This window comes from Gopherus flavomarginatus, chromosome 9, assembly GCF_025201925.1.
Source record: "Gopherus flavomarginatus isolate rGopFla2 chromosome 9, rGopFla2.mat.asm, whole genome shotgun sequence".
In the NCBI taxonomy this organism is placed as follows: Eukaryota; Metazoa; Chordata; order Testudines; family Testudinidae; genus Gopherus; species Gopherus flavomarginatus.
The window spans coordinates 47,806,817-47,834,083 of NC_066625.1; the positions used below are offsets into that span (position 1 = coordinate 47,806,817).

Genomic DNA, 27,267 nt, shown 5'->3' on the forward strand with positions numbered 1-27,267 from the left:
ACATCCCAGATGGGAAGCCCAAAACTGTAACTGAGGTGGGGGAGATTGGAGCCAGATGGGTGGAAGTGGCAGAAAAAAAAAAACTACTAGCAAGCAGAGCGAATATCAGAGGGGGCAAACCGAAAATAAACCCTATCACAGGGGGCAACCCAAGACCCCACCTACAACCCCAGGAAAGCCCCAGACAACCTATTGTCCCACCTCACCAGTCTCCAGCAACCCACCTCGACCCAGTGACCAGTCAGCTGGGCGATGTTTTAAATGTAATGAACTCGGACATATAAAGGCCCACTACCCCAAGAACCCCAACCGATTACAGTTCATTACACCACAATCACACCAAAGATCCCCAGGCCCAGATGCCTCTCAAATACCCTCGGAGTGAAGGGAAACCTTCAGAGTGGGTGGAAAGAAGGTAATCGCGTGGAGAGACATGGGGGCACAAGTGTCAGCTATCCACCAATCCTTAGTGGACCCCAAATTCATCAACCCAGAGGCCCAAGTGACAATTCACCCATTCATGTCAAAAATCTGTAAACTTGCCTACAGCTGAATTGCCTGTCCAGTACAAAGGCTGGTCAGGAATGTGGACTTTTGCAGTCTATGACAATTATCCCATCCCCATGCTACTGGGGGAAGACTTGGCCAACAATGTGAAGCTGGCCAAGAGGGTGGGAATGGTCACACACAGCCAGGCCAAGCAAACTTCCACACCCATCCCTGTTCTTGAGCCGTCCACAAGGGCCCCGTCTGTGTTACCAGAGACCCAGACAGAGGCAGTGGAACCGGATCCCCTGCCAACGACTTCAACAGCCATAGTGCATCCAGTCCCAGAACCAGAACTGGAAAAGCAACCAGCACCAGAACTGTTGCCAACACTGACTCCAGCGCTTGCAAACCCATCTACAACTCCAACGCCAGAGGGCATCAGCGGGCCTGGACTGGCAGAAGCAGCAGACAACCCTACCCAAGAGGCTCAGCCAGAGCCTAAAATATCACATAGTGCACCAGTGGAAAGCGGTTCACCATCAACGAAAACAACCCCATCACCTACATCGCTTCCAGAGGGACCAAGCCCAAGTCCACAGTCTAAGGAGGAACTGATGTCTCCAGCCTCAAGGGAACAGTTCCAGGCTGAGCAGGAAGCAGATGACAGCCTTCAGGATGCTTGCGGGGCAGCACGGAGCACCCCACCGCCTCTCAGCTCTTCTAACCGATCCCGGTTTGTTGTAAAACAAGGACTTTTATACAAGGAGACTCTTTCTGGTGGACACAAGGAAGACTGGCGTCCTCAAAGACAGTTGGTAGTTCCAACTAAGTACCGGGTATAGCTCTTGAGTTTAGCTCATGATCATTCCAGTGGCCATTCTGGGGTGAATAGAACCAAAGACCGATTGGGAAAGTCCTTCCACTGGGAGGGAATACGCAAGGATGTTGCTAATTATGTTCGGTCTTGTGAGGTGTGCCAATGAGTGGGAAAGCCCCAAGACCAGGTCAAAGCCCCTCTCCAGCCACTCCCCATAATTGAGGTCCCATTTCAGCAAGTAGCTGTGGATATTCTGGGTCCTTTCCCAAAAAAGACCCCCAGAGGAAAGCAGTACATACTGACTTTCATGGACTTTGCTACCCGATGGCCGGAAGCAGTAGCTCTAAGCAACACCAGGGCTAAAACTGTGTGCCAGGCCTTAGCAGACATTTTTGCCAGGGTAGGTTGGCCCTCCGACATCCTTACAGATTCGGGAACTAATTTCCTGGCAGGGACCATGAAAAATCTGTGGAAAGCTCATGGGGTGAATCACTTGGTTACCACCCCTTACCACCATCAAACCAATGGCCTAGTGGAGAGGTTTCATGGAACTTTGGGGGCCATGATACATAAATTTGAAAATAAACACTCCAATGATTTCAAGTATCAGAGGGGTAGCTGTGTTAGTCTGGATCTGTAAAAGCAGCAAAGAATCCTGTGGCACCTTATAGACTAACAGACATTTGTTAGTCTATAAGGTGCCACAGGATTCTTTGCTACTCCAATGATTGGGACCCAGTGTTGCAGCAGTTGCTTTTTGCCTACAGAGCTGTACCACATCCCAGTTTAGGGTTTTCACCATTCGAACTTGTGTATGGCCACGAGGTTGAGGGACCATTACAGTTGGTGAAGCAGCAATGGGAGGGGTTTACGCCTTCTCCAGGAACTAACATTCTAGACTTTGTAAGCAACCTACAAAGCACCCTCCAACACTGTTTAGCCCTTGCTAAAGAAAACCTAAAGGATGCTCAAGAAGAGCACAAGGCCTGGTATGATAAACGTACCAGAGAGCGTTCCTTCAAAGTAGGGGACCAGGTTTTGGTCTTGAAGGTGCAACAGGCCCATAAGATGGAAGTGTCATGGGAAGGGCCCTTCACGGTCCAAGAGCGCCTGGGAGCTGTTAACTATCTCATAGCATTCCCCACCTCAACCCTAAAGCCTAAAGTGTACCATGTTAATTCTCTAAAGCCCTTTTATTCCAGAGACTTAAAGGTTTGTCAGTTTACAGCCCAGAGAGGAGATGATGCTGAGTGGCCTGAAGGTGTCTACTACGAAGGAAAAAATGACGGTGGCGTGGAAGAGGTGAACCTCTCCACAACCCTGGAACATCTGCAGCGGCAACAGATCAAGGAGCTGTGCACTAGCTTCCCCCCAGTGTTCTCAGCCACCCCAGGATGGACTAAACGGGCATACCACTCCATTGACACAGGTAATGCTCACCCAATTAGAATCCCACCCTACCAGGTGTCTCCTCATGCCCAAACTGCTATAAAACGGGAGATCCAAAGCATGCTACAGATGGGTATAATCCGCCCCTCTAACACTGTGTGGGCATCTCCAGTGGTTCTAGTTCCCAAACCAGATGGGGAAATAGGCTTTTGCATGGACTACCGTAAGCTAAATGCTGTAACTCGTCCCGACAACTATCCAATGCCATGCACCGATGAGCTATTGGAGAAATTGGGATGTGCCCAGTTCATCTCTACCTTAGACTTAACCAAGGGGTACTGGCAAGTACCACTAGATGAACCCGCCAAAGAAAGGTCAGCCTTCATCACCCATGCAGGGGTGTATGAATTTAATGTGCTTCCTTTCGGGCTGCGAAATGCACCCACCACCTTCCAAAGACTTGTCGATGGTCTCCTAGCAGGATTGGGAGAATCTGCAGTTCCCTAACTCGATGATGTGGCCATTTTTTCTGATTCATGGGCAGAACACCTGGAACACTTGGAAAAAGTCTTCGAGCGCATCAGGCCGGCAGGACTAACTGTTAAGGCTAAAAAGTGTCAGATAGGCCAAACCAGAGTGACTTACCTTGGACACCAGGTGGGTCAAGGAACGATAACTCCCCTACAGGCCAAGGTGGATGCTATCCAAAAGTGGCCTGTCCCAAAGTCAAAGAAACAGGTCCGATCCTTCTTAGGCTTGGCCGGATATTACAGGCGATTTGTACCACACTACAGCCAAATCGCTGCCCCACTAACAGACCTGACCAGAAAAACACAGCCAAATGCAGTTAAGTGGACTGATGAGTGCCAGAAGGCCTTTAACCAGCTTAAGGCAACACTCATGTCTGACACTGTGCTAAGGGCTCCAGACTTTGACAAACCATTCCTAGTAACCACAGATGCGTCTGAGCTTGATGTAGGAGCAGTTTTTAATGGAGGAAGGACCGGATCAGAAATTTCATCCTGTCGTGTTTCTCAGCAAAAAAACTGTCTGAGAGGGAAAGCCACTGGTCAATCAGTGAAAAAGAATGCTACGCCATTGTGTATGCCCTGGAAAAGCTACGCCCATACGTTTGGGGACAGCGTTTCCAGCTACAAACCGACCATGCTGCGCTAAAGTGGCTTCATACTGCCAAGGAAAACAAGAAAAAACTTCTTTGGTGGAGTTTAGCTCTCCAAGATTTTAATTTTGAAATTCAGCACATTTCAGGAGCTTCTAACAAAGTAGCTAATGCACTCTCCCGTGAAAGTTTCCCAGAAACAACTGGTTAAAAATTGTCCTTAAAATGTAGAAAATCTTGTAGTTTTACATAATTAGTAGTATATGTAAAGGTTCATGTGTTTTTTAATCTGTTTATTCTAAAGTTCTAGGAAGAAATCACCGCCAGTGTGGTTCCACACTGTCTGAGATTTGGGGGGCGTGTCATAAACAGATGGTTAAGGGTTAATGTCTCTTTTACCTGTAAAGGGTTAAGAAGCTCAGTGAACCTGGCTGACACCTGACCAGAGGACCAATAGGGAGACAAGATACTTTCAAATCTTAGTGGAGGGAAGTCTTTTGTTTGTGCTCTTTTTGAGTGGCGTTCGCTCTCGGGACTAAGAGGCACCAGATGTCAATCCAGGCTCTCCAAATCTTTCTGAATCAGTCTCTCATGTTTCAAACTTGTAAGTAATAGCCAGGCAAGGTGGATTAGTCTTATTTTTGTTTTCTCAACTTGTAAACGTTCCTTTTTTTTTTGCTGAGACGATTTTACCTCTGCTTGCTGTAACTTTGAACCTAAGGCTGGAGGGGGTTCCTCTGGGCTATAGGAATCTGATTACCCTGTAAAGTATTTTCCATCCTGATTTTACAGAGATGATTTGTTAACTTTTCTTTCTTTAATTAAAAGCTTTCTTTTTAAGAACCTGATTTATTTTTCCTTGTTTTAAGATCCAAGGGGATTGGATTTGGACTCACCAGGGATTGGTGGGGGGAAAAGAGGGGGGATGGTTAATTTTTCCTTGTGTTAAGACCCAAGGGGTTTGGATCTGTGTTCACCAGGGAATTGATGAAGCCTCTCAAGGCTGCCCAGGGAGGGGAAGGTTTTGGGGGGGACAAGAAGTGATCCAGACACTGAAATTTCTGGATGGTGGCAGAGTTACCAGATCTAAGCTAGTAATTAAGCTTAGAAGTGTCCATGCAGGTCCCCACATTTGCACCCTAAACTTCAGAGTGGGGAAGGAAGCTTGACAGGGCGCACAAAGGGGGTCTCACATTACCAGCATGGAGTAAGACCAGAGACTGTGACTGTAGAGATAGAGCAACTACTCACCAGGCAGGAAAGGCCTCAGAAGGGGAGACAAGGGATGAAATCAATCCTATTTCATGAAGGCTCAAGTCTCAAAGATCCACTCTGCGCACCTCCATAGTCTAACATGAAGTATTGCACAGGACTACTGTCATGGGAGTCAAGTTGGAGGAGAGGGGCTCAAGGTGGACAGAGACGGGTAATTAGCTTCCAGAGTTCTTGGGTCAAGTTTTAGTCTGGAGTTTATTTTTATAACAAATTACAAACACCCAAGAAACAGGTATTTATGATACCTCCTTTAACTGCCCCAGCATTATCACAGGCCTTCTGTTCATAGACTCATAGACTCTAGGACTGGAAGGGACCTCGAGAGGTCATCGAGTCCAGTCCCCTGCCCTCATGGCAGGACCAAATACTGTCTAGACCATCCCTAATAGACATTTATCTAACCTACTCTTAAATATCTCCAGAGATGGAGATTCCACAACTTCCCTAGGCAGTCTATTCCAGTGTTTAACTACCCTGACAGTTAGGAACTTTTTCCTAATGTCCAACCTAAATCTCCCTTGCTGCAGTTCTGCCTGGAGATTTGCCGATAAGCCCAACGCATAAATCAAACTCAAAGTCCCAAACATGGAGCTGAAAGAATCCAAAAGAGTGAGGTAGATGGCTGACCAAAGAGATTTCAGAGTCTCTAGCTTGCAGTCTAGTCCTTCCTCTGACACTGAGTTGCCACAAGGCATCAGTCAGGTTACTTAACTTCTCCATCCCTGTTTCTTCCCAAACGTAAAGCAGGGAGGATTAGATATCTTCTGTCCTACTTCACCAGGGGTTTGTGAGGATTAGCTAATTAACTTCAGGTTACTTGTGCTTGGAAGTGCTAAAGATATCTTTAGGTGTAGAAAAAAATAACTGTATACACACAGGTGTTGCACACAGTCCTACTGATTAATCTGCAGCACCTGGGGAGTAAAAATGGAATCTCACACACAGAGCTCATTGTGTCCCTCAAGGGGAAAAACAGTAGCGACTTTACATCACTTCCTCATTTAAATAAACGTCAGTTAAAAATCAATTCACATCACATCTCCGGAGTCCGGCGACAGGGAGAGCCCGCACCTGTGGGCTACTGCGCATGTGCGGTGCCGAGGGGTGGGACGGTGGAGAGTGAGTGCCCTGGGGGCAGGGCCTGGGTCCCTCCTCTCCCTGTCTCCCAGCAACGGGCACTCGAGTCCCTCCATCTCCCTTTCATGTGCTTCTTTATAGTTATCACTGCACGCAAGAGAAATGATTAATCCATTGTAATTAGCGACAGCACTGGGTCTTCTACTGAGTCTGACCCCGTTGCATGGCGATTTTACACCTTCAAATAGTTTTACTCACACCACTATCTTGTCACTGTTATGTCAGTTGCATTGTAAATGAATCGTAGGTAGAAAGGGGACCCCCTTTCAAACCCTCTCAGGCTCAAACCCTGCTAGCAGCCCCCTGTAGGTGGACACCTGCAGAGTCTTCGGTGACCTTCATCCTAGGTGCAGTGAGCCACCTACAATGATCAGCTTGTAAGATCGGGGCCTTTGTTGTGACAACTTCTCTGATGATCAGAACAGTTGCTGAAATCATTCCCAGAAATGTGAGCAACCAGAGAAGCTTGAACTCAATCATGTATTAAAATACACACTCTCTATCTCCACTTCTGCAAATGTGCTCAACAGGCATTCACGTTGTCCCCTAAGACTTTAATAAGCATGGGCTATTATGGGGCTAGAAATCAGGCAAGGGCAGTCATTTAAAGATACAGCTCTGTAAGAGAAGAATTTGGGCTCTGTGAATTTCCCATGTTGCTGAATTTGGCTTCCAGAAAGTAGTAGAGTACAGAAAGTTCCACACTGTTGTTGCTTGTTCTCTCCATTCACTCCTACTGCACCATGATCCCTTGTCCAATGAGGGGTTTGATCTGACCTGAATTGTTTTCAGGATGCAGTTTCTTGGGATTCTGTGACTAAGTCGTCGCACCCCTATAGTGAAACCCATGGTAAAAGGCTCTGAGGGAGGAAATCTCCATGAGGAGACCCTAGCTGAGATACCTCCACATCATCCTGGTAGGGGGTGAAGAGGGAACAAAGCCACAAGGCCCACCCTCAAGCCCTGCACATCCCCAGAGCACTGCAGAAGGCCGGGACTCTCTATGCAGAGGCCTTTTACCTCCACACCAGCTCCAGCCCCAAATTCAGTTGAAGGCAATGGGAGCACTGGCTTCACAGCCCCACTGAAAATCAGCCCCAGGTGTCCTCAGTTGGGCACAAGAAATGAAGGCACCCAAAAATCAGTAGCTGCTTTTGAGAACATTGACCTCCCCATCTCTGTGTCTCAGTTTCTCCATCTGTAAAAGGGAGATTATACTTCTCACCCACCTTACTAAAGCACTTTGAATGATGAACACTTGGTAATGCTTGTTGGAGAGACTGTAAAAAGAGAGGAACTTTCCTCACACACATATCAAAGAGACTTAGCAGTAGCCATATTGCTTCCCACCCCTTTGACTGACTCCCTGGAATGCCCAGTGAATCTATGCATCCATTGAAGAATTCTAGACAGCCTTTGCATCTCTCATGGCCAGTAAACTGCTCGTTGTTGGCATATTGGAAGAGCAGATGCCCCTGACAATACTGTCTGGGGTTAGGGGGACAAGCTACTCTTGTTACAAAGGAACATTGAAATGATCAGAAAGCCAGACCCAGGGACCATCCTAGAGTTTGGCAGCTTTTCCTTAAGGGAGTCAAGAGTTTTGATTCATTCTAAATTAGACTCTTCCTCAGTCACTCTGTGTGAGTGTGTGGATACAGAGAGAGAAAGTACAAGGATGTGTACCTATATAGGTAGGAAAAAGCAGGGAGAGGCGGCAGGGAGCAGAGACAGGCACTAGGGAAAGACATCCCTTGCAGATGACATAAAGCTGGGAGGTATTGCTAACACAGAGGAGGACCAGGATATCATACAGGAAGATCTGGATGACCTTGTAAACTGGAGTAATAGTAATAGGATGAAATTTAATAGTGAAAAGTGCAAGGTCATGCATTTAGGGATTAATAATAAGAATTTTAGTTATAAATTGGGGACACATCAGGTGGAAGTAACAGAGGAGGAGAAGGACCTTGGAGTATTGGCTGATCACAGGATGACTATGAGCCGCCAATGTGATATGGCCATTAAAAAAGCTAATGCAGTTTTAGGATGCATCAGGCGAGGTATTTCCAGCAAAGATAAGGAGGTGTTAGTACCGTTATATAAGGCACTGGTGAGAACTCATCTGGAATGCTGTGTGCAGTTCTTGTCTCCCATGTTTAAGAAGGATTAATTCAAACTGGAAAAGGTTCAGAGACGGGCTACTAGGATGATCCGAGGAATGGAAAACTTGTCCTATGAAAGGAGACTCAAAGAGCTTGGCTTGTTTAGCCTAATCAAAAGAAGGTTGAGGGGGGATATGCTTGCTCTTTATAAATATATCAGAGGGATTAATATTAGGGAGGGAGAGGAATTATTTAAGCTTAGTACCAATGTGGACACAAGAACAAATGGGTATAAACTGGACACTAGGAAGTTTAGACACGAAATTAGACAAAGGTTTCTAACCATTAGAGGAGTGAAGTTCTGGAACAGCCTTCCAAGGGGAGTAGTGGGAGCAAAAGACATATCTGGCTTTAAGACTAAGCTTGATAAGTTTATGGAAGGGATGGTATGATGGGATAGCCTAATTTTGGCAATTAATTTTGGCAATTGATCTTTGATTATCAGCAAGTAAGTATGCCCAGTGGTCTGTGATGGTATGTTATATGGGATGGGATCTGAGTTACTGCAGAGAATTCTTTCCTGGGTGCTGCCTGGTGAGTCTTGCCCACATGCTCAGGGTTTAGCTGATCGCCATATTTGCAATCGGGAAGGAATTTTCCTCCGGGGCAGATTGGCAGAGGCCCTGGAGGTTTTTCACTTTCCTCTGCAGTGTAGGGCATGGGTCACTTGCTGGAGGATTCTCTGCAGCTTGAGGTCTTCAAACCACAATTTGAGGACTTCAATAACTCAGACATAGGTTAGGGGCTTGTTATAGAAGTGGATGGGTAGGATTCTGTGGCCTGCTTTGTGCAGGAGGTCAAACGAGATGATCATAATGGTCCCTTCTGACCTTAAAGTCTATGAGTCTATGAGTCTAAGTTGGTTGGAAGAGGAAGAGCCAAAAAGGGACAGAAGGAAAGAAAGAGGCAGGAGGAGAAGAAAGAGAAAACAGAGAGGCCTGGCGGGAAGGCGAGCTGGGGAAACTCAGGGGAAGAGCCCACCGGCCCCAGGGGAAAGGGTTGGAGGAGATGCAGAGGAAGAGAATAGAAAAGAATGGGAGTGGGGGGGGGAGATGAAGGGGGAATCAAATCATAGAGAGGAGAAGGGATAAAGAAATGGCTCAAGGGGAGGAGAGAGCAAGACAAGCCACCATGTTATGATCCAGCCAGGCTAGTGGAGCCTGGTGTAATAATCTGGGACTCATATGCCTACCCGACTGTAAGCTTAACTTTGGGTAAGTGCATAAAAACTGGATCAAATGTTCCAATAACTCACAACAGGGAATGTTGAGGAAAAGGGGACAGACTGAGTGAGCCCAAACAGAAAGGCCAACTAGTAACTCAAGGACAGTGTTAAGATCATGCCTAGTCAACAAGAGAATTGTGGGGCTGGAAATCAAGGGACCAAAACTGGTGTGTCGGAAATGAGGTCTAATTGGTGGACAAAAGAATAAGGGGAAGGACTATTCCACTCATCGCCCCCTTTGGGGTCCATTAGAAAAAAGACCTTCGGGGAGATTGAAGTGCTCTGACTAGCTGGGAGATGAGTGGACAGGAAGAAGTGAGCTTCACTGCATGGCTGCCACATCCACCATCTCCTAGGGACCTCAGGATCCACCGTAATGCTGTTGGGCCTTCATGATCTTGATCCTGATGCTGAGAAATATCCTGTCCAGACCAAGCCTGAGAGAGGGGGAGCCAGATGACATGGCCAGCCTTCACTGGCTCCAGCCAAACACCACCTGGAATGTAAGACTGTGGTTCCTGCTGTCACCCCCACCTTTGTGTGTCATTTTCCTTCCCTCCTATTTCTCCTCTTCCCTCTCCCTCTCCTTTTGCCTTCTGTTTAGTAAGAGTCTGGCTGAGCTGGCCAAATCTGCATATTTTGCAGCACTGCTGTGATCCTGTGACTAAAGAGGCAGCAAAAAGCAATGTTCTAAGCAGCCCAATGCTGGTACAAGTTTGCCAGGTCTGAGAGTGGCTGATCGGAATGTGTGCTGTGCCTTTAGTTCTTCAGCAGTAAGGCTGCAAGGGAAAGTTTTTCAATCTTCCCCTTTTTGTGTGTTTCTGACTTATTCGGTCTTTTCGGAAACAGCATCCGTCTGCAACAACAGATCCAGCTCATCTCAGCTAACTCCTTTTCTCTACCAAAAACAAACAAACAAAAGCAAACAAAAAAACCAAAATAACAAAGGGAAAAACAAGGGACAGCTATTACCATCTTTAATACCATCAAAGAGACCTTCAGACAGGGCTTGTTCTTTCTAAAAACTCTCTATAGCAAAAGGATATTGTTAAAACAAAAGCCTCACTCAATACATTACATTTCAAATGTGTGAACTGTTTCCTTATTGTTCTATGTCTTTAATAAAAGGTTACAAAGATTTTTAACAGGGTGTTTGCTGTGGGACTGAGCAGACCAATGTCTGTGTCTTCTAAAATCCCAAGCCTTGTTTCACTGTTTAGTGCTGTACAGTGGCAGGTCATGTTAACACCTTTCAATCTCTAGGCCAATATATTCTATTAAACCAAATACAAAAACTTTCCAGGCTATGGATGCCTCTCTGCCCCCAACTCATACTAGCCCTTGGGAGAGCTGCATTGCACAGCTGCCCCACACCTTCCCCCCTCTAGAGCTGACCCCACAGCCACCCTCCTCTCCATCAATCCCACAGTCTCAATCTTGGGGTCAGCTACAACCCTGCCCCTCCTTCTCCTCCTCCCCCCACCCCAAATCCAGGCTTCTACCCAATCTCACCAGTCATAGGCCTGGTCTACACTATGTGTTTAAACCGATTTTAGCAGCGTTAAATTGATTTAACGCCGCACCCGTCCACACTACGAGGCCCTTTATATCGATATAAAGGGCTCTTTACATCGGTTTCTGTACTCCTCCCCGACGAGAGTAGCGCTAAAATCAATATTACCATATCGTATTAGAGTTAGTGTGGCCGCAAATCGATGGTATTGGCCTCTGGGCGGTATCCCACAGTGCACCACTGTGACCGCTCTGGACAGCAGTCTGAACTCGGATGCACTGGACAGGTATACAGGAAAAGCCCCACGAACTTTTGAATTTCATTTCCTGTTTGGCCAGTGTGGAGCTGTGATCAGCATAGGTGACCACGCAGAGCTCATCAGCACAGATTGCAATGCAGTCTCCTGAGAATCGAAAAAGAGCTCCAGCATGGACCGCACGGGAGGTACTGGATCTGATCGCTATATGGAGAGAGGATTCAGTGCTAACAGAACTCCGTTCCAAAAGACGAAATGAAAAAATATTTGAAAAAATTTCCAAGGCTATGATGGCCAAAGGCCACACCAGGGACTCAGTGCAGTGCAGAGTGAAAGTTAAGGAGCTCAGACAAGCCTACCAGAAAACCAAAGCAGCAAACGGAAGGTCCAGGTCAGGGCCGAAAACATGCCGCTTCTACGCTGAGGTGCATGCAATTTTAGGGGGCTGCGCCACCACTACCCCACCCCTGTCTGTGGATTCCGAGGTGGGGGTTGTAATCTCAACCATGGCTGAGGATTCTGCGGAGGGTGAAGAGGAGGAGGAGGAGGAGGAAGAGGAGAACAAACTTGCAGCGAGTACACAGCACTCCGTTAGCTCCAACAGCCAGGAGCTTTTTGTGACTCAGACAGAATTACCCTCCCAGCCCTCCCAAGCCACTAGCCCAAACAGTGAAGCCATGGAAGTGACCTCTGGTGAGTGTACCTTTGTAAATATAAAACATGGTTTAAAAGCAAGCGTTTTTTAATAATTGATTTGCCATGAGGGCTTGGGATCCATTCGCGGCCAGTAAAGCTACTGGAAAAGTTTGTTAACATGTCTGGGGATGGAGCGGAAATCCTCCAGGGATATCTCCATGAAGCGCTCCTGGAGATACTCCAAAAGCCTTTGCAGAAGGTTTCTCGGCAAGGCAGCCTTTTTCCGTCCACCATGGTAGGACGCTTTACCACGCCATACATGTAGCAAGTAATCGGGTATCATTGCATGACAAAGCATAGCTGCGTATGGTCCCGTGATTGCTGGCATTCAAGAAACATCCGTTCTTTATCTCGCTCTGTTATCCTCAGCAGAGTGATATCGTTCAAGGTAACCTGGTTGAAAGTCAGGAATTTAATTAAGGGGACAGAGATGGCCATTTTCCTACTGGGCTGTTGCTTAAAAGAAATCCTTCCTTGCACGTAGCCAAGTGGGGGGAGGGGAGGAAGGCTAGCACTAAGCTTTTTTGCGTTTGGCTAGCAGGAATCGTCCCAGCTACCAGCCACGCGGTGGGGGGCAGAAAGGGGGGTAATTAGCAGTGATCTTCCATGATACCAGCCATGCGGTGGGGGCAGGGGTAAAGCAATCATCCTAGAGAATTGGATGCGGGGGTTGGCTTCTGCTGCTGCATGTTAACAGGAAAGAAGCATCAGAGGGTACTGTGTATATGAAGGCTGGAGAAGCCGAAAGACAATGGCTTACCATGGCCGCATGCAAGCTGAATTCTGATGCCCGGACCTGCGTCTGTGAGATCTGTAACACCAGAGCCGCAGGCACTCAATATTAAGATGCAAAATGCGACCTTGTAGTGAAATCACATGCTATGTAAGGTGAATAGTGTTGTTCACTGTGAAAGAGTTTAACCATTGTTCTGTAAAATGTATCTTTTAAAATACTTCTCTCCCTTTTTTCCCTCCCTCATGCAGCTGCACATTTTTCAAGCCTCCCTACTCCATCCCGAAAGCTCTCTCAGATAAGGCGAAGGAAAAAGAAGACGCGAGACGAAATGTTCTCAGAAATCATGGAAGTAACCCGCAATGAAAGAGCTCATCTGAATGACTGGAAGGACGTGGTAGCAAAGTACAGGAAAGATGCCAGTGAACGTGAGGACAGGAGGGACCAATGTGAGGATAGGAGAGACACTCGAGATGAGAGGTGGCAACAGGAAGATCAGAGGTGTAGGCAGGAAGATCAACGGTGGCGAGATGCAACACTGGAGCTGCTGCGTGATCAAACTGATATCCTCCGACGTCTGGTGGATCTTCAGGAAGAGCAGCGGGGTCACAGAGTGCTGCTGCAGCCCCTGTATAACCACCCTCACCACTCACCATGTTCCATATCTTCCTCACCCAGACGTGTAAGAACGCGTGGGGGAAGGCTTCGTGCACCTGCCCACTCCACCCCAGTGGACAGTCCAACCAAAAGGCTGTCATTACATTGAAATGTATTTAATGGCCTTTTCCTTCCCTCCTATGCTCCTCCCAAACCACACCCGGGATACCTTGTCAGTTCTCTGCCTCTTTTTATAATTACTTTTTAATAATGAATACATGATTTTTAAACGATAGAGACTTTATTTCCTTAAGCAAGCTGTAATCGAAGGAGGAGGGTGGGTTGCTTACAAGGAAGGAGTCAATAAAGGGGGGGCGTTCATGAAGGGGAAGCAAACACAGCAGTCACACCGTACCCTGGCCCACGATGAAACTCATTTTCAGAGCTTCTCTGATGCACACCGCTTCCTGGTGTGCTCTTCTAATCACCCTGGTGTCTGGCTGCACGTAATCAGCGGCCAGGTGATTTGCCTCAGCCTCCCACCCCGCCATAAAGATCTCCCCCTTACTCTCACAGAGATTGTGGAGCACACAGCAAGCAGCAATAACAAAGGGGACATTGGTTTGGCTGAGGTCTGAGCGAGTCAGTAATGTGCGCCAGCGCACCTTTAAACGGCCAAATGCACATTCTACCACCATCCTGCACTTGCTCAGCCTGTAGTTGAACAGCTCCTGACCACTGTCCAGGCTGCCTGTGTATGGCTTCATGAGCCATGGCATCAAGGGGTAGGCTGGGTCCCCCAGGATAACTATAGGCATTTCAACATCCCCAACTGTTATTTTCTGGTCTGGGAAGTAATTCCCTTGCTGCAGCAGTTTAAACAGAGCAGTGCTTCTGAAGACACAAGCGTCATGAACCCTTCCTGGCCATCCCACGTGGATGTTGGTGAAACGTCCCTTGTGATCCACCAATGCTTGCAGCACCATGGAAAAGTACGCCATGCGGTTTATGTACTGGGTGCCCTGGTGCTCCGGTGCCAAGATAGGGATATGGGTTCCATCTATCTCCCTCCCCCCACAGTTAGGGAATCCCATTGCAGCAAAGCCATCCACTATGACCTGCACGTTTCCCAGAGTCACAACCTTTCGTAGCAGCAGCTTAATGATTGCTTTGGCTACTTGCATCACAGCAGCCCCCACAGTAGATTTTCCCACTCCAAATTGATTCCCGACTGACCGGTAGCTGTCTGGAGTTGCAAGCTTCCAGAGGGCTATTGCCACTCGCTTCTCCACTGTGAGGGCTGCTCTTATCTTGGTATTATGGCGTTTCAGGGCAGGGGAAAGCAAGTCACAAAGTTCCATGAAAGTGCCCTTACTCATGTGAAAGTTTTGCAGCCACTGGGAATCGTCCCACACCTGCAAAACTATGCGGTCCCACCAGTCTGTGCTTGTTTCCTGGGCCCAAAACTGGCGTTCAATGGCTAGAACCTGCCCCATTACCAGCAGGATCTCCAAAGTGCAGGGGCCCGCGTTTGAGATAATTCTGTGTCCATGTCCTCATCACTCTCGTCACCGCGCTGCCGTAGCCACCGCCTCCTCCTCGCCTGGCTTTGCAGGTCCCGGTTCAGCATAGACTGCACGAGAATGCGCGAGGTGTTTACAACATCCACTATAGCGGTATTGATCTGAGCAGGTCCATGCTTGCTGTGCTATGGCGTTTGCACAGTTCACCCAGGAAAAAAGACGTGAAATGGTTGTCTGCTGCTTTCACGAAGGGAGGAGTGAGGCTGTACCCAGAACCACCCGCGACAATGATTTTTGCCGCATCAGGCACTGGGCTCTCAACCCAGAATTCCTAGGGGCGGGGAAGACTGCGGGAACTATGGGATAGCTGCGGGATAGCTACCCACAGTGCAATGCTCCAGAAATTGATGCTAGCCTCGGACCATGGACGCACACCGTCAAATTAATGTGCTTAGTGTGGCTGCGTGCACTCGACTTTATACAATCTGTTTTATAAAACCGGTTTATGTAAAATTGGAATAATCCCATAGTGTAGACGTACCCATAGAATCATAGAATATCAGGGTTGGAAGGGTCCTCAGGAGATCATCTAGTCCAACCCCCTGCTCAAAGCAGGACCAATTCCCAACTAAATCATCCCAGCCAGGGCTTTCTCAAGCCTGACTGTAAAAACCTCTAAGGAAGGAGATTCTACCACCTCCCTAGGTAACCCATTCCAATGCTTCACTACCCTCCTAGTGTAAAAGCTTTTCCTAATATCCAACCTAAACCTTCCCTACTGCAACTTGAGACCATTAGTCCTTGTTCTGTCATCTGCTACCACTGAAAACAGTCTAGCTCCATCCTCTTTCGAACCCCGTTTCAGGTAGTTGAAATCAGCTATCAAATCCCCCGTCATTCTTCTCTTCTGCAGTCTAAACAATCCAGTTCCCTCAGCCTCTCCTCATAAGTCATGTGCTCCAGCCCCCTAATCACTTTTGTTGCCCTTCACTGGACTCTTTCCAGTTTTTCCACATCCTTCTTGTAGTGTGGGGCCCAAAACTGGACATGGTACTCCAGATGAGGCCTCACCGATGTCGAATAGAGGGGAACGATCATATGCCTCCATCCGTTGGCAGTGCCCCTACTTATACAGTCCAAAATGCTGTTAGCCTTCTTGGCAACAAGGGCACAGCTGTTGACTCATATCCAACTTCTCGTCCACTGTAACCCCCAGGTCCTTTTTCTGCAGAACTGCTGCCTAGCCATTCAGTCCCTAGTCTGTAGCAGTGTATGGGATTCTTCCATCCTAAGTGCAGGACTCCACACTTTCCTTGTTGAACCTCATCAGATTTCTTTTGGCCCAATTCTCTAATTTCTCTAGGTCCTTCTGTATCCTATCCCTACCCTCCAGCGTATCTACCTCTCCTCCCAGTTTAGTGTAATCTGCAAATTTGCTGAGGGTGCAATCCACGCCATCCTCCAGATCATTAATGAAGATACTGAACAAAACTGGCCCAGGACCGACCCTTGAGGCACTCCACTTGATACCGGCTGCCAACTAGACATGGTCATGGACCCACTGATCACTACTTGTTCAGCCCGATGATCTAGCCATCTTTCTATCCACCTTATAATCCATTCATCCATCCCATACTTCTTTAACTTGCCAGCAAGAACATCGTGGGAGACCGTAGTAAAAGCTTTGCTAAAGTCAAGGAATAACACATCCATTGCTTTCCCCTCATCCACAGACCCAGTTATCTCATCACAGAAGGCAATTAGGTTAATCAGGCATGACGTGCCCTTGGTGAATCCATGCTGACTATTCCTGATCACTTTCCTCTCCTCTAAGTGCTTCAGAATTGATTCCTTGAGGACCTGCTCCATGATTTTTCTAGGGACTGAGGTAAGGCTGACTGGCCTGTAGTTCCCCAGATCCTCCTTCTTCTCTTTTTTAAAGATGGGCACTACATTAGTCTTTTTCCAATCATCCAGGACCTCCACCGATCGCCATGAGTTTTCAAAGATAATGGCCAGTGGCTCTGCAATCACCTCCGCCAACTCCTTTTGCACCCTCAGATGCAGTGCATCCAGCCCCATGGACTTGTGCTCGTTCAGCTTTTCTAAATAGTCCTGAACCACTTCCTTCTCCACAGAGGGCTGGTCATCTCCTCCCCATGGTGTGCTGCCCAGTGCAGTAGTCTGGGAGCTGACCTTGTTCGTGAAGACAGAGGCAAAAAAACAAACAAACACTGAACACATTAGCTTTTTCCATATCCTCTGTCGCTAGGTTGCCTCCCTCATTCAGTAAGGGGCCCACACTTTCCTTGACTTTCTTCTTGTTGCTAACATACCTGAAGAAACCCTTCTTGTTACTCTTAACATCTCTTGCTAGCTGCAACTCCAAACATGATTTGGCCTTCCTGATTTTACTCCTGCATGCCTGAGCAATATTTTTATACTCCTGCCTGGTCATTTGTCTAGTCTTCCACCTCTTGTAAGCTTCTTTTTTGTGTTTAAAATCAGGAAAGCTTTCACAGTTATTTACTATTCTTTCTACTGTGATAAAGTTCCTTCTCTACCTTGGTGGGTCCTGCGTTTATTGGCAGATTTGCTCGCCTCAGAGATCTTCCCCTCTGGTGGAACCCACAGTCCAGGTCAACTCCTCCTGTATCTGATCAGGAGTTGAGAGGCTTGGGGGAACCCAGGCCCGCCCTCTACTCCAGGTTCCAGCCCAGAGCCCTATGGATTGCAGCTGTCTATACTGCCTCCTGTAACAGCTGCATGACAACTACAACTCCCTGGGCTACTTCCCTATGGCCTCCTCCAAACACCTTCTTTATCCTCACCACAAGACCTTCTTCCTGGTGTCTGATAACGCTGATACTCCTCAATCCTACAACAGCACACCCACACCCATACCCATACCCACACCCACACCCACACCCATACCCATACCCATACCCACACCCACACCCACACCCACACCCATACCCACACCCACACCCACACCCATACCCATACCCACACCCATACCCACACCCACACCCACACCCACACCCACACCCACACCCATACCCACACTCTCTCACTCTCACTCTCACTCTCACTCTCACTCTCACTCTCACTCTCACTCTCACTCTCAGCTCCTTGCGCCTCTTGCTCCCAGCTCCTCACATGCGCTCCACAAACTGAAGTGAGATCCTTTTTAAACCCAGGTGTCCTGATTAGCCTGCCTTAATTGATTCTAGCAGCTTCTTGATTGGCTGCAGGTGTTCTAATCAGCCTGTCTGCCTTAATTGTTTCCAGAAAGTTCCTGATTGTTCTGGAACCTTCCCTGTTACCTTACCCAGGGAAAGGGGACCTACTTAACCTGGGGCTAATATATCTGCCTTCGATCACTCTGCTGTAGACATCTGGCCTGAGCCTATCACACTACACATTGGGATGGTTTGTTCCTGCAACCTCAGTAAGGATTCTTTAAAATATAGCCAGCTCTCCTGAACTCCTTTCCTTCTCACGTTATTCTCCCAGGGGATCCTGGCCATCAGTTCCCTGAGGAGTCAAAGTCTGCTTTTCTGAAGTCCAGGGTCTGTATTCTGCTGCTCTCCTTTCTTCCTTGTGTCAGGATCCTGAACTTGACCATCTCATGGTCACTGCCTCCCAGGTTGCCACTTTTGCTTCCCCTACTAATTCTTCCCAGTCTGTGAGCAGCAGGTCAAGAAGAGCTCTGTCCCTAGTTGGTTCCTCCAGCACTTGCACCAGAAAATTGTCCCCTACACTTTCCAAAAACTTCCTGGATTGTCTGGGCACCGCTGTATTTCTCTCATGGCACATATCAGGGTGATTGAAGTCTCCCGTGAGAACCAAGGCCTGCGAATCAGTAACTTCTGTTAGTTGCCAGAAGAAATCCTCATCCACCTCATCGCCCCCTGGTCTGATGGTCTATAGGAGGCTCCCACCATGACATCACCCTTGTTGCTCACACTTCTAAACTTTATCCAGAGATTCTCAGGTTTTTCTGCAGTTTCGTACTGGAGCTCTGAGCAGTCATACTGCTCTCTTACATATAATGCAACTGCCCCACCTTTTCTGCCCTGCCTGTCCTTCCTGAACTGTCCTTCCTTTACCATGTCTCTACAATCCCCCTCGTCCTCTCCAGCCCACCTGCTCCAGGCCTTAATCACCCATCTCATTAACTCTGCCCTCTCACCCATATCTCCTCTCATTCCCCTTCAGAGCCTGCTGTAAAATCATCTCCCCCTTCAGACCAGTCCATTCTGATCCCTCCCCTGGCTCCATCGCAGGTCTGTCAAGGTTCCTCCCCCACTCTGAACTTTAGAGTACAGATGTGAGGACCTGCATGGACACTTCTAAGCTTAATTACTAGCTTAGATCTAGTAACACTGCACCATCCAGAAATTTCAGTGTCTGGAACACTTCCTGTCCCCCCAAAACCTTCCCCTCCCTGGGCAGCCTTGAGAAGCTTTTTCACCAAGTTCCTGGTGAACTCCAATCCAACCCCTTGGATCTTAACACAAGGAGAATTTAACCATCCCCCCCTCCTTTCCCCCACCAATTCCTGGTGAGTCCGGATCCAATCCACTTGGATCTTAAAACAAGGAAAAATCAATCAGGTTCTTAAAAAGAAAGCTTTTAATTAAAGAAAGAAAAGTAAACAAATCAGCTCTGTAAAATCAGGATGGAAAATACTTTACAGGGTAATCAGATTCCTATAGCCCAGAGGAACCCCCTCTAGTCTTCGGTTCAAAGTTACAGCAAACAGAGGTAAAATCCTCTCAGCAAAAAGGAACATTTACAAAAATAAGACTAACACACCTTGCCTGGCTGTTACTTACAAGTTTGAAACATGAGAGACTGATTCAGAAAGATTTGGAGAGCCTGGATTAACATCTGGTCCCTCTTAGTCCCAAGAGCGAACAACCCCCAAAACAAAGAGCACAAACAAAAGACTTCCCCCCACCAAGATTTGAAAGTATCTTGTCCCCTTATTGGTCCTCTGGTCAGGTGTCAGCCAGGTTTACTGAGCTTCTTAACCCTTTACAGGTAAAAGAGACATTAACCCTTAACTACCTGTTTATGACAAGGTCCTACACTAGAGCTAGCAAATTCCCCTAAAATGCATCTCTCAGGGCCACCCAAACCACGTGTGAATTCAGCAAATCCTTTCAAAAGCCACACACAAAAAGGGAATTTTTTTTTAAAAAGTCTAACCAGTCTGTTTGGACCTTTCCACAGCAAAATGTTGTCACTTTTCATTTTGAAATTGAGGCAACTTTAAAAAAAGAGGTGAGGGGGGTCTTGAAAAACACCCATACACAACCTGAAATGAACAACCAAAGCAATTTTGTTTGAGGCCAAACCGAACAAATATACATATATTTTTTTATTTCTCCGACTGGCCCCAAACTGAAAAGTCACTGATTCGCTCAGCTCCATTCAGCACCCGAGTGCAGCTCCTTCTTGAGTCTTTGCAGACTTCATCCCCATCTAGCTCTCCAGGCTCATTCCCCCGCCACTCTCCCAGCCATTCCCTTTGTGTCCTTCCCTGGTTCTCCCTTGCCAATCCCCTGCCACGCTGCTCCTCAAGCTAACATTATTCTCCCCTGCTCCTGCCCCAGACTTCCCTCTCTTCCTTCAAGTTCCTCCTTAAACAAGATCCTGCTCAAGACAATGGGCAATCAAATAAACCAAGCAAGAGATTCACTGCCCTCCCCTGTGTTGTACAGCTCCCAGAATGCTGTTGGGACTCAAGAAATACCCACGGGTCCTGGGCTCTGACTGCCTTTTATTGCAGCCTTTAGGAAAGGGATTTAGTGTCCGTGTGCATCCTTAGGAAAGAATCTTCTCAGCCCTTTTATTCTCTCGGCCCAGGGCACCGATGCAGCTGTGGCTGGACTAGCAGTTGGAGCGCCTCACGCTGAGACAGACGCCCAGTGCAATCTCATGCTTCATGGATTCCATGGTCACTGAGGTCTGAGGAAGAAATTTTTTGCCCATGTGGCAGAGAACAGCAAAGGTGGCCAGATGCATTGTGGGGATTTCACCTTTCCCTTTGCTGCTGCAAGAGGCAAGATACTGGAGTGGACTGACACAGAATAGTTTTGCACCTTGTGGTTGAATCTCCTTTTCTCATGACACATTATACAGACAGGGTTTGTGGGGAGGCCCCAGGGCTCCCTTGGATTAAAATTCACAACAAAAGCCAAGAGCAATGCTCCCTTAATCCAGTCTGGGGGATGCAAACCTCAAGGACCCTAGCCAGAAAGCTCCAGCCCACCTTGCCTCTGTGATGTCAGCAGTGGCCCTGTGTCACAAAGGGAGTAGGCAGCCTGTGGCTCAGTGTGTGCTCTGGGAGCTGGAGGAGGGAGCACACGGCTGTCTGGGCTCTCCTTTTCAGACAGTTGGGAGCATTTTTTGGCGCATATAGCACCTGTTTACATAGAACTCGCAGAGGAAGCCACATCTTCACTGTCATCTGCAATTATATGTGAGACATCAAAATTCTTCTGTGGCTCGACCTTCCCAGCACAGGGGAGAGGGACCTTTCCTAGCATATCCTCAGGGATAGGAAAGAGACGGACAAAATTATACCATCTCTGACAATCAGTCTTTCTTTAGGTAAATATCTAAACAGCAAAAATGGAAAACAAGGTTAAAATCACAGATTTAAATCAAGATTTCCTCTGCTTGTTGATTTAAATCACAGTGAAAATCATTGATTTGACTCGCTCTGATTTAAACCAGTCCATGCTGCCGTGAACTCGGTGTGGGGTGGAAAGGGGTAATTTTAAATTGTGTTGGATGTCAAGTAATTTTATCCCAAAACTTAGTAAAAATATGTAGTTTAGAGAAACAAGCAATGCTAAGCTAGCTCTTCTTATCTCTTTTTCTGACCATTCAGAGGGTGACTTCACTGTTTTAGTCACAGGGGCTCTTTTACATACCTTAGGGGACACCAGGATCAAAGCCAAGCAAAAGAATCACTGTTATTAACCATGGCTATTTGATTATTCAAGAAAAAAAACACTAAACAAAACAACAAAAGACAGAACACAACTGAGAAAAGGCTGATTTCTGTTCAGTCTCATCTGTGTGCTTCTCTCTGGAGAGCTTTTAACAGATGACACCTTTGTGAGCAGCCCTGCCTTTGATGGGGCACTTTTCTTTTGGTAAGTTGAAACCAAGGTCTTATTTCCCAAAATTATTGTGAGTCATAGATACTAAGACTGACTATGGATGGGGAAAATAATTTTAAAAGCAGGCCGATCCTATTAATAACTAGACTGTTTATCTAGATGGGCAAAGTAAGCAATTTTAACTAAATTCTCGGAAGCAGAAGAAATTAGTAAAATTACTGAGTTAGAAGAAACCATTTAAGGAGCTGTCTGAGACTGGCCAATGAACAAAATATTTAGAATCTTAAATACACTTAAATCCCACGATTTCTCCATTTCACAATGTTTAGCCCCTGTCTCTTTCCCAAATGCATATGGTTGAAACATTTAGTGGTTCACAGGAGAAACTGTTAACATCTTAAATTACAACAGTATTTTCATATCACAACAAAACTGTTACAAGTGTTTATAACTCTAATCTCTTGGCAGGGTTTTAGTTAACTTCTCTTACCAACACATGCTGAAGTTTTGGGGAGGTTGCCTTGGGCTGGTTTCTTCCTGAGGCATCTCTCTTCTGTCTGTGTCAGCTTGCTTGTTGAGAGGGAGAGGATGGGTTGAGTTTGAGCAGGGTTGCTGAGCGTGTGCAGGGTGCTCACTTAGAGTTTTTATATTCTCCTCTTCCCTATTTCCATGTAATTTTAGAAAAACACACCTCTCTCAACCTTTCTTTGCCTTCGTACATTCATGGAGCCTCTTCATCTTATGTGTCGGTAGTTAGTTAATGGGTATATGTGTTAGGGCTGTAAGTCTTTCTTGACAGTTATATTTCCTTTGTTTATGTGGGGGAGATTCTCAAATCAGCTTCAAATTTAGTCTTTTAACTCTTCTACTCTTCTTATTCAGTTCATTTTCTGAGATATTTCTTCAGTTTCATAAGGGTTCAGCAGGAAATGAAATTCTGTTTTTAAAAAGTCCAAGCATGCCTGTTCTTTATGAGAAGGTTTTTAGTTCCTGAAGCAGTCTTTGAAAATCAAATCATTCTTAGCAAGTCTTTAGCTTAAATAGTGATTGAAGAAGTTGTTGATTCTTTAGAACAATTATTGGAGAGATGCTTCTTCTTATCTTTCTGAGTTGGGGGAAGGAGTGGATGGAGCTCTGCTAGTAATGAATTAATTCCTCATTAATATAATAAATAGTCTAGACTTAAATGTCTTTTTATATTGATAATCAGCTGAGCAAGGTCATTTGATTTCATGTTAGTACATAATGCATTTTACTACCTGTAGCAAGGATATTAGAAAATGATATTAGATGCTTTTCCTTCAATTAAAATACTTTGCAAATATGCTCCCCAAAACAGTTTGCCATTTCAATATTTTAGAAATCAACTAAAGTTTTCTACAAAACTTTTTCTCAACTACAAACATTTTTCTCTAAAGTTTGAAGGACCCAAGCAGAGGGTTTTGTTGCAAAGAGGGGCTGGTAGAGGGCACTTTGTGGTCTGGATTTATTGTTCTAACATTTATGGAGACATACTTATCTCATAGAACTAGAAGGGACCCTGAAAGGTCATTGAGTCTAGCCCCCCGCTTTTACTAGCAAAACTAAGTCTTGATTTTTGCTGCAGATCCCTAAATAGCCCTCTTGAGGATTGATCTCACAACCCTAGGTTTAGGGACCTAAAAGCTCAAACCACTGAGCTATTCCTCCCCTGCCCTAGCCTAGCCCTCAATTCATTTTGGAATATCCAACATAAATAACATCCTCACCTTCTACAGGGCCAGATCTTTCCTAAAACATTTTCCTTTATAACATGTGTTTTATTGAGTTAAAGGATTAGATCTATACTAAACTGGCAGCTTATAGAAGGGGAGGGTGCTCTGGTGTAGATAAAACACTCTTTTGGGTGCTTTGATTCTTGACCCAAGTTCCTTAGAGTTACAAGTGGTTTGTTATAGCAATTCAACTTCTATTAAATATTTTCTACAAAGTACAAATGCCAATAATCGACATATATTTTAAACAGAGCACAAAAAGAAAATAGTATAAAAGTTAAAGCAAATTAAAATGAGGACAGCTGTCTTTGACATGTTTGTACAGATACTCTTGCAGAACATAAACAGATTTATGGTTAAGAAGATGTTATTTTCTGGACATTTGCTAATTTCTGGAAAGCAGAAAGCTGAAGCCTTCTGCAATTTCTTTGATTAGCGTGAACATTTTATAACCTAGCTAACTAAAACTGGGCTACTCATTTTTTCAAGCAAATGTATATTTGAATGTTTAGTAAAGGCACAAACATGTTTGTAATGACCTAACATTATAAACATGTTATAATAATGCTATTCATAAAATGTTTACATCAATGTTGAGGTCTCGCCACCTCCTAGCGGTCTTGTCTCTCCAGCCAGGCAGGCAGCAAAAAACCTAAGTCTGGGTCTCCTTGGCCCATCTAGAAGCATGTGTGAGTATGGTGCAGTCTGTGTCATGGGAAGGAAGCCCCAGGGGCTCATTCATGTTGGTTCTTGTCTTAGGAACCAATATGGATCTTTATGGCTACCTCTGCCAACTGCTCGTCCGGTCTGGAGGTGAGTAGGAATTCTCTCCAGCAATGGACCCTCCTCTCCCACCATTGCTGTCCTCTCCAGAGCTACCTGCAGGGGACTACTGGGAATCTGCATGGAATCTCCATGTGCTTGGGGAGTCAGGGTCTCCTGATGGAGGAGGTTTGTTTTCTCCAAGGTTCCTTGGAGCATTTTCGCTTTATTTAAACCCCCCAGACATTTCTAGCTCTTCTGCACTGGCAGGGAATTCCCCCAATGCAGCACTGCCATCCCGGCCTTGTCTGCACTCTCCTTGTCTCCTGAGGGAGATCTCTTATTAACTAGAGTAGCGGGAACAAGCAGAGCTGGGGAAGTTCTGGCCTCTAATGGAATCCTGCTGGTTAGGAAAGAATTTGGGGCAGATTCTCCACAAATTTCCCCCTCCGGCCCCTATTGCCCCTGCCCATATTCTCTCAGCTCCCTTCCTGTGGGGTGAGATGTTTGTCAAATGCCCTTGGAGATGGATGTGCAGTATAAATGCTCTAGGCTGTGACTGGTGGCAGTCCCTCTCCAGAGGTGCCCTGCAGTGTCATTAGTTCTCCACACAGCTGTATTGTCTACCTCAGCCCCTGCGGTTTCTATCAGAGACAAGGAAAGGAGAAATGACCCCCTCCCCTTTGTTCTTTTCCACAGCCACAGACCAGGGGAATGAGGCTACGGCAACCACTGGGTGTTGCAGCCCTTCCCTATCTGAGCCCGCTGCTTCAGGTAAGTAGGAAACAGTAGACTCATAGACTTTAGGATCAGAAGGGACCAATATGATCATCTAGTCTGACCTCCTGTACAAAGCAGGCCACAGAACCCTACCCATCCACTTCTATAACAAAACCCTAACCTATGTCCGAGTTATTGAAGTCTTCAAATTGTGGTTTGAAGACCTCAAGCTGCAGAGAATCCACCAGCAAGTGTCCCATGCCCCACGCTGCAGAGGAAGGCGAAAAACCTCTAGGGCCTCTGCCAATCTGCCCCAGAGGAAAATTCCTTCCCGACCCCAAATATGGCGATCAGCTAAACCCTGAGCATGTGGGCAAGACTCACCAGCCAGCACTCAGGAAAGAATTCTCTGCAGTAACTCAGATCCCATCCCATCCAACATCCCATCACAGACCACTGGGCATATTTGTCTGTTGATAATCAGAGATCAATTGCCAAAATTAAGCTATCCCTTCATACCATCCCTTCCATAAACTTATCAAGCTTAGTCTTAAAGCCAGATATGTCTTTTGCCCCCACTACTCCTCTTGGAAGGCTGTTCCAGAACTTCACTCCTCTAATGGTTAGAAACCTTCATCTAATTTCAAGTCTAAACTTCCTCGTGTCCAGCTTATACCCATTTGTTCTTGTATCTACATTGGTACTAAGCTTAAATAATTCCTCTCCCTCCCTAATATTAATCCCTCTGATATATTTATAAAGAGCAAGCATATCCCCCCTCAGCCTTCTTTTGGCTAGACTAAACAAGCCAAGCTCTTTGAGTCTCCTTTCATAAGGCAGATTTTCCATTCCTCGGATCATCCTAGTAGCCCGTCTCTGAACCTGTTCCAGTTTGAATTCATCCTTCTGTACAGTGGTACAGACTCCTCAGATTCACCCCTTTCCCTGCATAACCTTCTGTAACCTTGATGATGAAATGTTTCCAATTCATAATAAGTTGTTACAGATAAGGCTGCAACAAAACCCAGGTTCAAGCATTTAGGTCGGTTTCGGAAAATGTATTTAGGCGACACTATGAATGATAAAACCAAACTTCATTCCGAAATAAAAAAGATTAGCTAAGGAAACAGGTGTGCAGTTACCACCTACACTGTCATCACTGAGTGTTGTATTGTGGATCAATGCAGGATCAGTGCACTGACAACAGCATGAAGTACAGCCTTAGAACCCTGGGACAGAATGGTACCTTGGGGTGTTAACTGGAGCGCTCACCGAACTAACAAAACAACTCCCAGTGAAAGCTATTCTCAGACTATTGAATGTGCAACTTCCCATTACACTACTTATATTTCCATCGCCTCCTTTTTGACTCTTTACATTACATGTGGTTTACGTTAACATCTGCGCCAATATCCTTCCCACGCAATTACTATACATAACATTTTAATAAAACTGTCACAATTCTCATAAACACTCATTCAAAACCCTACTTAAGCCAGTTATAGCCAAACAGTAGGATAACCCCGGGCTTATTAACTCTTACTTTCCCATAACAGGACCTTTAACTTATCGCTAACATTCCTCATGCTAACAACTTCAGTTTTCTAAATTCTTCTACACTTGAGCTAACATAGGCCCCAAACCTATTTTCTACTTATTTCTTAACCTAAACCATCCCATAGGAAGGCCAAATTCACAGCCACGAAAAAGTCATGGACCATGAAATCAGACCTTCCCATGAAATCTAGCTATTGGAGGGGTGGGGAAAGGCAGGCTCCTACCACGGCCCTGGCTCCACCTGCTAGTCCCCTCTGGGCTGGAGAGGGAGGGAACTGGCACTTCTCCTGCACTGCCGCCCTCACGGGGGAGATCAGACTCCCCTCCAGGTACATACACCTGTTGCTCAGAAGGCAGTGCAGAAGTGACGCTCGCAATCTCACAACCCCCCTACAAC

The 27,267-nt window shown here is 46.4% G+C and overlaps 1 protein-coding gene across 1 annotated transcript in view; it reads left to right on the plus strand.

The window, feature by feature from the left end:
- Positions 1 to 11,492: 11,492 nt before the first annotated feature.
- LOC127058429 (myb/SANT-like DNA-binding domain-containing protein 2) overlaps positions 11,493 to 27,267 on the plus strand; it is a 606,575-nt gene continuing 590,800 nt past the window's right edge. Inside the window, exon 1 of the mRNA XM_050968488.1 lies at positions 11,493 to 11,871. Coding sequence (XP_050824445.1) covers positions 11,524 to 11,871 — 348 coding nt within the window. The 5' untranslated portion in view covers positions 11,493 to 11,523. The remainder of the gene's footprint in view (positions 11,872 to 27,267) is intronic.